Source organism: Mustelus asterias, chromosome 1, assembly GCF_964213995.1.
Source record: "Mustelus asterias chromosome 1, sMusAst1.hap1.1, whole genome shotgun sequence".
In the NCBI taxonomy this organism is placed as follows: domain Eukaryota; kingdom Metazoa; phylum Chordata; class Chondrichthyes; order Carcharhiniformes; family Triakidae; genus Mustelus; species Mustelus asterias.
In genome coordinates this window covers 83,196,852-83,209,767 of record NC_135801.1, presented here as the reverse complement: position 1 = coordinate 83,209,767, position 12,916 = coordinate 83,196,852, and the positions used below count along the sequence as shown (strand labels likewise).

The window sequence follows — 12,916 nt, the reverse complement described above, 5'->3', positions numbered from 1 at the left end:
CAGGAGCCCCCATGATCCTGCTAGCAAACCCTAACAGGGTTAGCTAACTGTATTCCTGCTGAATGAGCCCCCGACCACTGCTGGGTTAACATCTATGGTGGCAGTATGAGACCCTTAAGTGGGGATTAATTGCCATCAATGGGCCTTCCCGCTATGGACTTAATTGGGGTGGACCACCCTCCTGTGATTAAATGTGTTCCTGCCACCAAACATGTCATAGGGGGAGGACACCAGATATGGCCCTAAAATGAAAAAACATAGAAACATAGAAACCCTACAGTGCAGAAGGAGGCCATTCGGCCCATCGAGTCTGCACCGACCACAATCCCACCCAGGCCCTCCCCCCACATATTTTACCCACTAATCCCTCTAACCTACGCATCCCAGGACTCTAAGGGATAATTTTTAACCTGGCCAATCAACCTAACCCGCACATCTTTGGACTGTGGGAGGAAACCGGAGCACCCGGAGGAAACCCACACAGACACGAGGAGAATGTGCAAACTCCACACAGACAGTGACCCGAGCCGGGAATCGAACCCGGGATCCTGGAGCTGTGAAGCAGCAGTGCTAACCACTGTGCTACCGTGCCGCCCCAAAGGATAGAGTTTTAATTAAACCTGCCACTCTTTTTGACAATTCTAATAATATTGAATAGATCATTTTAAATGATCATTTTAAATGCATGCTTCCCTTAAAAATCACATTCAAACAAAAAGTGTGTTGTGGTTGTTGAGCAAGACTGGTATTGGCGACAACTTTGAGCAATTCTAAAAGGATGTCCTCTAGTCGAATTGCATTCTTAAAACAACATGAACTTAACAGATTCAAATTATTTAGTGCTCTGTCACAATTTCAGTATTATGCGAATAAATGCACTGGCTGACCTTTTTTCCAGGAGACAGAGTCTGTTGAATATCATAAAATCCCACAGTGATCTGAAATAATGAGTTGACGAATAAGTACAACCACTAACTCCATGAATCGGAAGCAGCAAGTCTGATATATTTTACAGCTTTAAAATAGTTGCTCGTCCTATCGAACTCAAGTGTTTAATCCGCATATCCCATGAAGTGGTCTTTCCTCTGGATGTGATGTATGTGTGTATATATATATATATATATAAACGTCTCATGCCCTGCTTCTTTGTGACAGCATTTCCCACTCCTACGTGTCAGTAACATTGTAGACACGAGGAAGAGATGACTATCTGGATGATAGGCTTTCGCTGGCTGTAATTCCCGCTCCGCTGTAGAAGCTGGGTCAGATGCAATGAGCCCACAATGGTGGTGAGCTGGCTAAAACCTCCGGGTGCAGGGAGACGGGCGGAACGTTGTCATGCTGCTGCTTTCACTCCACCCGGATCAGAATGTAGTGACGGAGCGGCGCGCTGAACTATGGCGTTCAATCTGGGCGGTGGGAGCTCAGGTGAGTCCGAGGGCAGGAGGAGGACGCAAAGAGGAACGGAGTTCAGCCACAAAAAGAAAAAATAAATAAATTAAGGGATCGCAGATGTAATATTAACCTCCGGCCGGCTGTCCTGTCTGCTGCAGCGGTGGGATTTGGAATGTGGCCCGGATCCGGGGGGGACAATGGGCCCCTCAGGGGGCTGCAGTGTAACCAGGGACATGCAGGGACATGCAGGGAGGTGCAAATAGACTGCACATGGCCAGCATGGAAAGGCAGCGCCTTGGCAGTACCCCCACCTCTCAAACACAACCTTCAGTCCCAGCCCCTCCAAAGGGGTGCAGAGCAATTTCACCAGATTGAGGGTGAAATTATGAGGACAGGCTGAATAAATGTGGGTTGTATTCTTTGGAGTTTAGAATATGGAGGGCCGATCTAATCAAAATGATTCAATAAAATAATTCCATCTGTTCTCTTTATATATTAACGATCTAGATGACGGGACTGGGAGCATTCTGGCCAAGTTTGCCGATGATACAAAGATAGGTGGAGGGGCAGGTAGTATTGAGGAGGTGGGGAGGCTGCAGAAAGATTTAGACAGTTTAGGAGAGTGGTCCAAGAAGTGGCTGATGAAATTCAACGTGGGCAAGTGCGAGGTCGTACACTTTGGAAAAAAGAATAGAGGCATGGACTATTTTCTAAACGGTGACAAAATTCATAATGCTAAAGTGCAAAGGGACTTGGGAGTCCTAGTCCAGGATTCTCTAAAGGTAAACTTGCAGGTTGAGTCCGTAATTAAGAAAGCAAATGTAATGTTGTCATTTATCTCAAGAGGCTTGGAATACAAAAGCAGGGATGTACTTCTGAGGCTTTATAAAGCACTGGTTAGGCCCCATTTGGAGTACTGTGAGCAATTTTGGGCCCCACACCTCAGGAAGGACATACTGGCACTGGAGCGGGTCCAGCGGAGATTCACACGGATGATCCCAGGAATGGTAGGCCTGACATACGATGAACGTCTGAGGATCGTGGGATTATATTCATTGGAGTTTAGGAGGTTGAGGGGAGATCTGATAGAAACTTACAAGATAATGAACGGCTTAGATAGGATGGACGTAGGGAAGTTGTTTCCATTAACAGGGGAGACTAGGACGCGGGGGCACAGCCTTAGAATAAAAGGGAGTCACTTTAGAACAGAGATGAGGAGAAATTTCTTCAGCCAGAGAGTGGTGGGTCTGTGGAATTCATTGCCACAGAGGGCTGTGGAGGCCGAGACGTTGAGCGTCTTCAAGACAGAAATTGATAAATTCTTGATTTCTCGAGGAATTAAGGGCTATGGGGAGAGAGCGGGTAAATGGAGTTGAAATCAACCATGATTGAATGGTGGAGTGGACTCGATGGGCCGAATGGCCTTACTTCCGCTCCTATGTCTTATGGTCTTATGGTCTTATGGTGCGTGTGCTGGGGGTTGAGATGGATCTAGAACAAGAGGGCAAAATCTCGACGTTAGTGGTAGGCCATTTAGGAATTAAAATAGGTAACATGTTTTTTGCACAGTTGTCATGGTGGGATTTGAACTCCTGCCGAATAGGCTTCTGAGTTACAAATTCAGTAACTAACAGCTGCGTTATTTTTCCCACTGAACTACCATGGGCTCAAGGCTGGAGAAAGCCTAGAGGTTATGTGATATAGCGCAATACTGCACAGAGTATACAAAGTGCAGGGATGTAATTTTTAAAATTAGAAACTTAAACAGAGGGCATGAAAATATTGAAAGGAAAGTTGTTTTTAAAGTTGTTTTTACAAATAAATACGGGAGAAAGAAGATAACTAAAGAAAGAATAGGGCCTATTACATACCAAAAATGTAATCTGTGTGGAGGCAGAAGACACATGCTTAATGAATAACGTTTGATTTTGTTTTGATTTTTTTGATTTATTATTGTCACATGTATTAACATACAGTGAAAAGTAATGTAATCACTAAAGCAGAGATTGATACAGACATTTGGGGATAAAGGTAGTGTGAGAAGAAATAGTAAAGTGCTTGGCATCTTTGAAAGTAAATAAATTACCAGGCTTGGTTAAGATGCATTTAGGCCACTAAGCAAAAGAGAAAGTGAAGTTCTGAGCATAAATTTTCAAATCCCTTCTGGCTATTGGCATGGAGCTGAAGAAATGGGAAACTAACATTGTGATGTTGTTTGTAAAAGGAGGAAAGGAAAGATTGAGTAATTGAAGATGGAGGTGGAGGAAATTATTGGAAACATTGAGACAATATGCCCCTTTCTCAAGGACGGTTCGCAAGGATTTATGAAGAGAACGTTGTGTCATAACAAGGAGAGTTGATGAGGGTAATGCATTTTGATGTCTATATGGATTTCACCAAGGCCTTGGACAAGGTTCCACATGGCATACTAGCCAGAAAAGTAAAAAGTCCAGGGACTCAAACAATAAGTAGTGAGTTGGATACAAAATTGATTCAGTGGTAGGAAGCAAAGGTTCATGGTTGATGGATAGTTTGTTAATTGGAAGATCGTTTTCAGTGGGGTTTTGCAGGGCTCAGTATACTGGGTCCATTGTTCTTCGTGGTATATCCTAATGATTTGGAGAAAACCACCCAAAATACTATAGAACCAAGGGATGAGTGAGAATGAAGAACTGAAAGAAATTAGCATTAGTAAAAATGTAATATCATAGAAATTAATGGGACTGAAAGTTGATAAATCTCTTGGACCTGATGATCTGCATCCGAGTGTTGAAAGCGATGGCTGTAGAATTATTGAATGCATTGGTGATCGTCATCTTCCAAAATTCTGTGGAATCCAGAATGGTTCCTAAAGATTGAGGTGCAAATGTCACCCCACTATTTAAGGAATGAGGGACAGAGAAAACAGGTATTACAGACTTGTTCGTCTGATATTAGTAGGAAAAATGCTAGAATCTACTATAAAGGATGTGATAACTGAATACACAGAAAATGCTAGGATTGGGCAGAGTCAACATGGATTTTTGAAAGAAAAATTGTGTGACAAGCCTTTTGAGTATTTTGGGAATGTTATGAGCAGAATGGATAAGGGGGAAAGCCAGTGGATGTGACGTGTTCGGATTTTCAGAATGCTTTTGCTAAGATCCCACACAAGAGTTAGTAAAATTAGAGTACAGTGGATTGGGAGCAATATACCAGCATGGATTGAGAATTGGCAATGGATTGAAAATGGACAAGAAGAATAAACTGGCCATCTCAGGTTGGCAGGCTGTGACTGGTTGGTCACTGCAAGGGTCTGTGCCTGGGGCCCAGCTATTCACAATATATGTCAATGATGTTGATGTGGGAACCAAATGTAATACTGCCAAGTTTGCCAATGACACAAAACTAGGTAGGAATATAAGTTGTGAGCAGGATGCAAAGAGGCTTCAAGGCACCGTAGGTTACCTCTCCATCAGGGCGTAAAGGGGTGCAGAGCAATTTCACCAGATTGAGGGTGAAATTATGAGGACAGGCTGAATAAATGTGGGTTGTATTCTTTGGAGTTTAGAATATGGAGGCACCTTAGGTTAGGCAGGCTAAATGAGAGGGCAAGAACATGGCAGATGGGAGATAATGTTGAAAAATGTGAAGTTACTCACTTTGGTAAGAAAAGCAGAACTGCAAAATATTTCTTAAATGGCAAGAGATTGTGTTGATGACCAAAGGGACCTGGATCTCCTTGTTCATGAGTCACTTAAAGCTGCAGGAGCAGCAAACATGGGCGGCACAGTGGTTAGCACTGCTGCCTCACAGCGCAGGGACCTGGGTTCAATTCCGGCCTCGGGTCACTGTAATGTGTGGAGTTTGCACATTCTCCCTGTGTCTGCGTGAGTTCATCCGGATGCTCCGGTTTCCTCCCACAGTCCAAAGATGTGCGGGTCAGGTTAATTGACCATGCTAAATTGATCTTGGTGTCAGGGGATTAGCAGGGTAAATATGTGGGGTTACGGGAACAGGGCCTGCATGGGATTGTGGTCGGTGCAGATTCCATGGGCCGAATGGCCTCCTTCTGCACTGTAGGGATTCTATAATTCTATGAACAATTAGGAAGGAAAATGGTACGTTCGTCTTTATTGCAAGAATATTTGAGAATAGGAGTGAAGATATCTTTTTGTATTTGTTTAGAGCCTTGGTGAGACCACACCTGGAGTATTGTGTGCAGTTTTGGTATCCTTGCCTAAGGAAAGATATACTTAGCACAGAGGGAGAGTAACAAAGGTTTACGAGACTGATCCCTGGGAAAGCAGGATTGTCCTGTGAGGAGAGATTGAGGACACTGGGCCTGTATTGTCAAGAGTTTGAAAGTATGAGAGGTGATCTAATTTAAACATTCTTACGGGCTCGACAGGGTAGATGCAGGAAGGATATTTTCCCTGGCTGGGGGGATCTAGAACTTGGTACACAGTCTCAGAATAAGAGGGAGGACATTGAGGACTGAGATGAGTAGGAATTTCTTTACTCGGTATAAATCTGTGGAATTCTGTACCCCAGAGGGCTGTTGAGGCTTAGTCATTGATTTGATTTATTATTTTGATTTGATTTATTATTAGTCTACAGCGAAAAGTATTGTTTCTTGTGTGCTATACAGACAAAGCTTACTGTACATAGAGAAGGAAAAGAGAGGGTGCAGAATATGTCCATGAGAGATCGATAGACTCCTTGATATTAAAGACATCAAGGGATCTGGGGATAGTGTAGGAAAATTGTGTTTTTTTAGCAATACAAAAGTATTTTCTGTTCATTCCTGATGTGGATATATTAATTGTGTGTTCAGTGAGCATTAATAAAAATGAAAACAACGCAATTCCAGGATTTTACACTCTATTAGGTGTGAAACTTGAAAACAATACAGTTTACTTCCTTCTCCTCACAGAAAAACAATTCAGCTAAAAGTCCTTGGCCTGTAACCTCTGAGCTTCTGGAAGCCTTCACTAGGGTGGTACCCCAAAGATGTGCTGAGGAACTCCCCCTTCATGATGTGGAGATGCCGGCGTTGGACTGGGGTAAACGCAGTAAGAAGTTTAACAACACCAGGTTAAAGTTCAACAGGTTTATTTGGTAGCAAAAGCCACACAAGCTTTCGGAGCTCCAAGCCCCTTCTTCAGGTAAGTCCTGAAGAAGGGGCTTGGAGCTCCGAAAGCTTGTGTGACTTTTGCTACCAAATAAACCTGTTGAACTTTAACCTGGTGTTGTTAAACCTCTTACTGTGTTAACCCCCCCTTCACCCAGAGGTTCTCAGTTAAGGATTGCAAGGCAATTACCCGGGAAGTTTACAATTTGGTTGGACAATTGCCCTGCAATTGAAACCATACAAAAGTATGATTTAAATTGCAAACTTCAGATGGTTCAGACTGTCCTACAATAACAGTTACCCAGGGCAAGTTAGAAGGATCAAAACCACTTCTAACTTCTGGGTAACTAAAATACTGATACCCCTACCGCCACTGAAGACCTGACCACCCCGCATCAACCATTGCCACTCTTCTGAATACCCAACCCCTCTTCTGACCATCTCCCACAACTGTACCTGCTAACCATCCATCATACAGCTGCTCTCCTACTGCCCTCTCAATCCTCACCCACACAATCTCCTCCACCGCCCCACCTCCAACGCTACCCACCTACTTTACAAACCTACCTTCTACCTGGTTTGAAAGTGGCTGGACCTTTAAACGTATTTGCTTTCTGGTGATTAGTGCTGTCAAAAGAGGGGTGTGGGCTCTTTACCTCTGAACGTGCAGCCCTCGACAGAAGGCCCCCCAGAGCACCATGTCCTACACCGTTCTCACCTGGCCCGAGTCAGAAGGTCGGGCGAGAAAGAATCACCTGGATTTTGACATAGATATCTCGGAGCTGAGTAGCAGTCCGACTCTACCACTTTGGGAGTAGATTTTTGCTCCATTTGTTTGCATTGTATTTAATTTTAGGTCACACGGGTCAAAGAGTAATATCCTATATCACTATGCTGTTCTTGACGAGTGAATATTTTATCCAGCATAAGTATTCCTAAGTGTGATTTATAGTTTCAGCGTCAATGCAGATCCTGCGCCCATGGTCAGATCCTGCTCCCTCCCCCCGCACACTTTAAAAACCTGTACCCGTGTCTTCTTAGTGATAAATCTGTTCTTTTTAGGAACCACTGGATTTTCTTTTGGTTCTTTTTGTGCCAAAACCACAGCACAGCCCAGTTTTGGTTTCGGAACCACCACCACAACAGCTTCCTCAGGATTTGGAGGTAATGCCAATGTTTATCTACAGGTCTGCCTTTTCAAGGGTTGCGTGGGTGCAGAGAATACTCTTTGTCAGAACTTTCCACCTGCTATCGGAAAACTTTCCTATTTGGTCAAATTGATGCCTTCCTTTTCTTCCTTTAGCTCAATTGTTGGCATTTTATATTTGACAGACTATGCGCATTTGAAGCGCCTTTTCTATTTGTGACAGCTTTTCCATTTTTTGGGGTTATTGGATTGTTTCAGACTGAAGTCTTCATAATTTGAGAAATTTCTTCGTGTCTGCTTTTGGTTTTTTTCCATTTTGTTGTTGGCACTGATTCATTAAACATTGACCTGGCAAAGCCTCCGCTATGTTGTTTGGATGGTGAGGAACTGGAACTGTCACTATCTGCACTCCTGTTTAAATATTAAACATTATAGTGCAATGAGTTCTATTAAGGTTGGCATCTTTTCTGTTTCCCTGTAAAATTCTGTTGAAAGTTTTTGTTTAAACAGTGAAACTGCAAACATGGTGGAATTTACCAAGCCGATGTGGCAGATGAGACACTCAGTGATCTCATCGTATGTGTGTGGGGGAGATGGATGATGTGTGACCTAATAATTTCAACTCACTTTGGGCTCAGTAACTCCTTCCTGCGAGGATAAGTGTGAAAAGAATTCAAAGTCCAGGGAAACATCAAAACTAGACAACAAAGATAGTAAGAGCTATAAAAAGAGAGGAGGAATTGTTACTGGACTGGTAATCCAGAGGCCCAGGCTAATGCTCTGGGGTACAGGTTCAAATCCAGCTATGGCAGCTGGTGAAACTATTGGATTGCTGTAAAAATCCACCTAGTTTATTGATGTCCTTTAGGGAAGAAAATCTGCCATCCTTAACTGGTCTGTCCTACGTGTGGCTCCAGACCCACACAATGTGCTTGACTCTTACTACCCTTTGAATTGGCCCCATAAGACACTCCAGTTGTTCTGCAGAAAAGTAAAAAAGGATTAAAACTGGGTGGACAACCTGGCATCGACCTCAGCGTCGGGAACTACAATGGCAAGCCTAGCCCTGTTGACCCTGCCCAGTCTTTCTCTCCAACATCTGGCGACATGGCTAAATTGGGAGAACTGTCCCACTAGCTACAGCCTGATATAGTCATACTTATTGAACCATACCTTGCATACAATGTCCCAGCCACCATCCCTGGATATGTCCTGTCCCACCAAAGTTTGTTCCCAGGTTGCACAGTGGTATACAGTCGGGAGGGAGTTGGACATTGACTCCAGATCCCTTGAGGTCTCATTGCATCAGGCCAAAGGTGGTGAGGGAACCACCAAGAGAGGCAGATCCAGCAGTTCAAAACTGTGCAGCCATAAGGTGCTGCGGGCTATCAGCAGCAACAGATTTATATTCAACCTGAATTTGTAACCTTGTGGCCTGGCATATCCTTCACTCTACCATTGCATCAAGCTGGGGAATCAAACCTGGTTTGATTAAGAGTGAGGAGAGCATGCCAGGAGCAGCATCAAGCATACCTAAAATTGAGATGCTAATCTGGTGAAGCTGCAATATAGAACTACATGCATGCCAAGCAGTGGAAGGAGCATTCGGAAGACAGAGTTAAGAGATCCCACAATCAATGATCAAATCTATGCAATCCCTCCACATCCAGTCATGAATGGAAGTGGACAATTCATAAACCTCCCTATCCTTAATGGTCACAGAGCGCAGCACATTAGTGCAGAAGATGAGGCTGAAGTATTTGCAACCATTTTAGCCAGAAGGGAAGGGTGGGTGATCTATATCTGCCTCCCCTTGAGGTACGCAGCATAACGGGTGCCAGTCTTCAGCCAATCCAATTCACACCGATATCAAGAAACAGCTGAAGATGCTGCAAAGGCTATGGCTCTGACAACATCCTGGCAGTAGTACTGACGACTTGTGTACTAGAACTAGCCACAATCCTAGCCAAGGTGTTCCAGCATAGCTCGAGTACAAATCTACCTGACAATGTGAAAAATTGCCCAGGAATGTGCTGTCCATCGAAAGCAGGATTACTGTCCATTAGTCCACTCTCGATCATCAACAAAGTGATGGATGATCATGAACAAATCCAGATTCTTGCCTTGTTCCAGATGTCCCATTTCCCTCACAGTGATGTTGTCAACTCAAATTTTCAGCGATGCAAAAAAAAAAAAATTTCTCTTGCAACGTTTGATTTTGACAGTTGTAACTGTTAGAAGGTATCATGCTGCATTAACATCTGACATATTGTTTTGGAAGAGTCCCTTTCATTTAATCCCTTTCATTAACAACAAATATTTTGTTTATGATCAAATTATTCTCAATTTCTGCAGAATGGTAGCTGGACTCTGAAGTTCTAAATAGTTTCCTAATTTTGGAGGTTAGTGAGTTTAGACAATTAGTGTTTAACTTTGAAATAAGCAAATCTTCTGACCTTGAACTTGAGCAAATTCTCAAACTAGACAAGCAGCCCTTTATCAAACTTTTAGTGTCAGACTGATTTAATTGATTTTTTTTGATGAAATCACAGTTTGTTATAAATAAATTGATGTAGAGGCTTGGATTCTGTGTTCAGCAACAAGCTAGCTCTTTAAGTTAATCAAGCTTTCAGCCGCCCACAGATTTCTGTATCGGCTTTTGCATGGCAGCCACAATGATTAGAAATCCATCTAGTATACTGTCCTATCAAGGGGGTCTGGGACCTGCATGAACAGAGCAAGTGACAGTGTGTTTCTTCAGCCAATGGGACTGCATGTCCCAGCAAGTGTAAGTTAGAATATTAAATTCAACGCAAAATTACATACAGAAAGGAGAAGAACAATGCGATTAAGAAAATCTTGCATCACTGCAAAATCATGTTCACGGGTGCAGTAATGTATTGGTTATTGCATTGGACAACCCAGACCCTCAGGCGTTCAAGACTCACCATGGCAAGTTGTGAAGTTGAGTTCCATCAATCTGTGCGTTAGCATCAGAAAATATGTCCAAAAAACATCCAGTTTCTCTCAATACTGTAGCCAGAAGAGCTGAGTAATAAATGTGCCAATGCTCATGATGCCACATTCTAAAAGGCCAACTGCTTACTGAAGGTATAACAAATTATTTGTAGCCCAATTTACAAACTAAAGCTACCCGTTTAATTAAATTTAACATTTCTTCGATATTTGTGTGCTAAAAGAAGAAAGACTTGCATTATATTGCACGGGGTAGCAGTGGTTAGCGCTGCTGCCTCACAGCACCAGGGACCTAGGTTCGATTCCAGCCTTGGGTCACTGTTTGTGCGGAGTTTGCGCATTCTCCCCACGTCTGTGTGGGTTTCATCCGGGTGCTCCGGTTTCCTCCTTTCCAAAGGTGTGAAAGTTAGGTGGATTAGCCATGGTAATTGCGTGGGGTCACGGGGATAGGGCGGGGGGTTAGCGCCTGGGCAAGATACTCTCTTGGAGATTTGAGGTAGATTTGATGGTCTGAATGGCCTTTTTCTGCACTGTGGGGACTTCACAGCTAATGAAGTACATTTATACTGTAGGAAATGTGCCAGTTGGTCTGCACAGCTACCTCCCACAAACAGCAACGAGACTATGACCAGACCATCTATTTTAGGTATCGTTTTGAGAGGTGAATATTGCCCAGGACGTGGGGGAGAATACCACTGCTCTTCTTCAAATGTCATTTATGCACCCAAAATTTCTAAACTGGTTACTTGCCATGCATTGCTAAGTCAGGTTGTAAATATTCTCCTGCTGAAATGTCTCTCAAACCCTGGGCTACATATCCTTTGTTTATTAGTTACATTAACACTGCAATGAAGTTACTGTGAAATTCCCCTAGTCACCACAGTCCGGCACCTGTTTGGGTCAAAGCACCTAACCAGTATGTCTTTCAGAAACTGGAGCACCCGGACGAAACCCATGCAGACACGGGGAGAATGTGCAAACTCCACACAGACAGTGACCCAAGCTGGGAATCGAACCCTGGTCCCTGGCGCTGTGAAGCAGCAGTGCGAACCACTGTGCTACCGTGCCACCCCACCCCTTTTATGTTGTCTGCTGTACAGTGTTTACACATTGGAAAGAAACTGCACCTTTTTCATCATCCTTTATACTTGAAAAGAAAGGAACGGCTCAAGGAATGTTCCTTTTTGCTCAAAGAATAATTTTTTTTAAAGAGAGGAAAATATTGACTTTTAGAATTCTGATTTTTTTCTTACCAGCATCAAGGCTGTTGAGTTTGCTCTCCATCCTTTCGGGATTGTTCCTGTCACGTCACCAATAGAGGAAAGTGACAGGGTGGTGGGGGGTCCCTGGAAATGTTCACTCCAACAAACCATGTTACAAGCTGGGAAATCTGAATTCAAAGGCAATAGGGATAGTTTTCCAGGATCAATTGGGATTTAAAGTTTAAGTTTATTCATTAGTGTCATTAACACCGCAGTGAAGTTCCTGTGAAGATCCCCGAGTCACCACACTCCGGTGACTGTTCGGATACACTGAGGGAGAATTTAGCATGGCCAATGCACCTAACCAGCACATCTTTTGGATTGTGGAGGAAACGAGCACCCAGAAGAAACCCATGCGGACGCAGGGAGAACTTGTAGACTTCACACACAGTGACCCAAGCCAGGAATGGAACCCAGGCCCCTGGTGCTGTGAGGCAGCAGTGCTAACCACTAACATTGTCTTCTCCCCCCCCCCCCCCCCCCGGTTTGTGAAGCCATAATAAGATGCACTCTAAGTGTTTACCAAGTTGGGAAGGAGGCCAAACAAACAAAATGGTAAGAATGCTTAAATGATGTTTAAAAACATCTGGCATAGCTGTCCCAAGACCTGTCATTTTTTTCTGGAAAATACAAAGTATTTTGAAGAAACGGTGCTGCCACTGGACTTTTCCTTTCCTTTCTGACAGAATGTTGGACTTGCAGAACACGTTGTTGAGGTCTTGTGAAGAGAAGATAAGGTTCATATTTTGAGTGGGATCCTTCATGAGCACAGCCAACATCTTGTAGTTTAAAAGCTAATACAATGAAATGATTACCTTCTAATTTAGCACTTTGTATGCTATGTTATATATTTTTGTTAGGTTTTGGCCCATTTGGAACCACTAACACTACCGCAAGTGGACAAACAGCAGGATTTCCTTTTGGAGCATCGACAGGTATGGTAACATTTATTGTATCAACTTGTTTCATCATTTGTTGATCAAATATTGCACTTTAAAATCCAATGTTTTCTTTTGCTGGATG

General features: G+C 43.3%; 1 protein-coding gene across 4 annotated transcripts in view; it reads left to right on the top strand.

Annotated features, from left to right (window-relative positions):
- The first annotated feature begins 1,148 nt into the window (after positions 1-1,148).
- The window catches only part of nup54 (nucleoporin 54), a 57,658-nt gene continuing 45,890 nt past the window's right edge, over positions 1,149-12,916 (top strand). For 2 of the 4 annotated variants that reach the window (XM_078214220.1, XM_078214211.1), the window contains exons 1-3: positions 1,266-1,428; positions 7,571-7,672; positions 12,754-12,828. In XM_078214220.1, the coding sequence (XP_078070346.1) occupies positions 1,398-1,428; positions 7,571-7,672; positions 12,754-12,828 (208 nt within the window). In that variant the 5' untranslated portion in view covers positions 1,266-1,397. Of the gene's footprint in view, positions 1,429-7,570; positions 7,673-12,753; positions 12,829-12,916 lie in introns of all 4 variants that reach the window. The other 2 variants (XM_078214238.1, XM_078214228.1) reach the window with 2 other exon arrangements.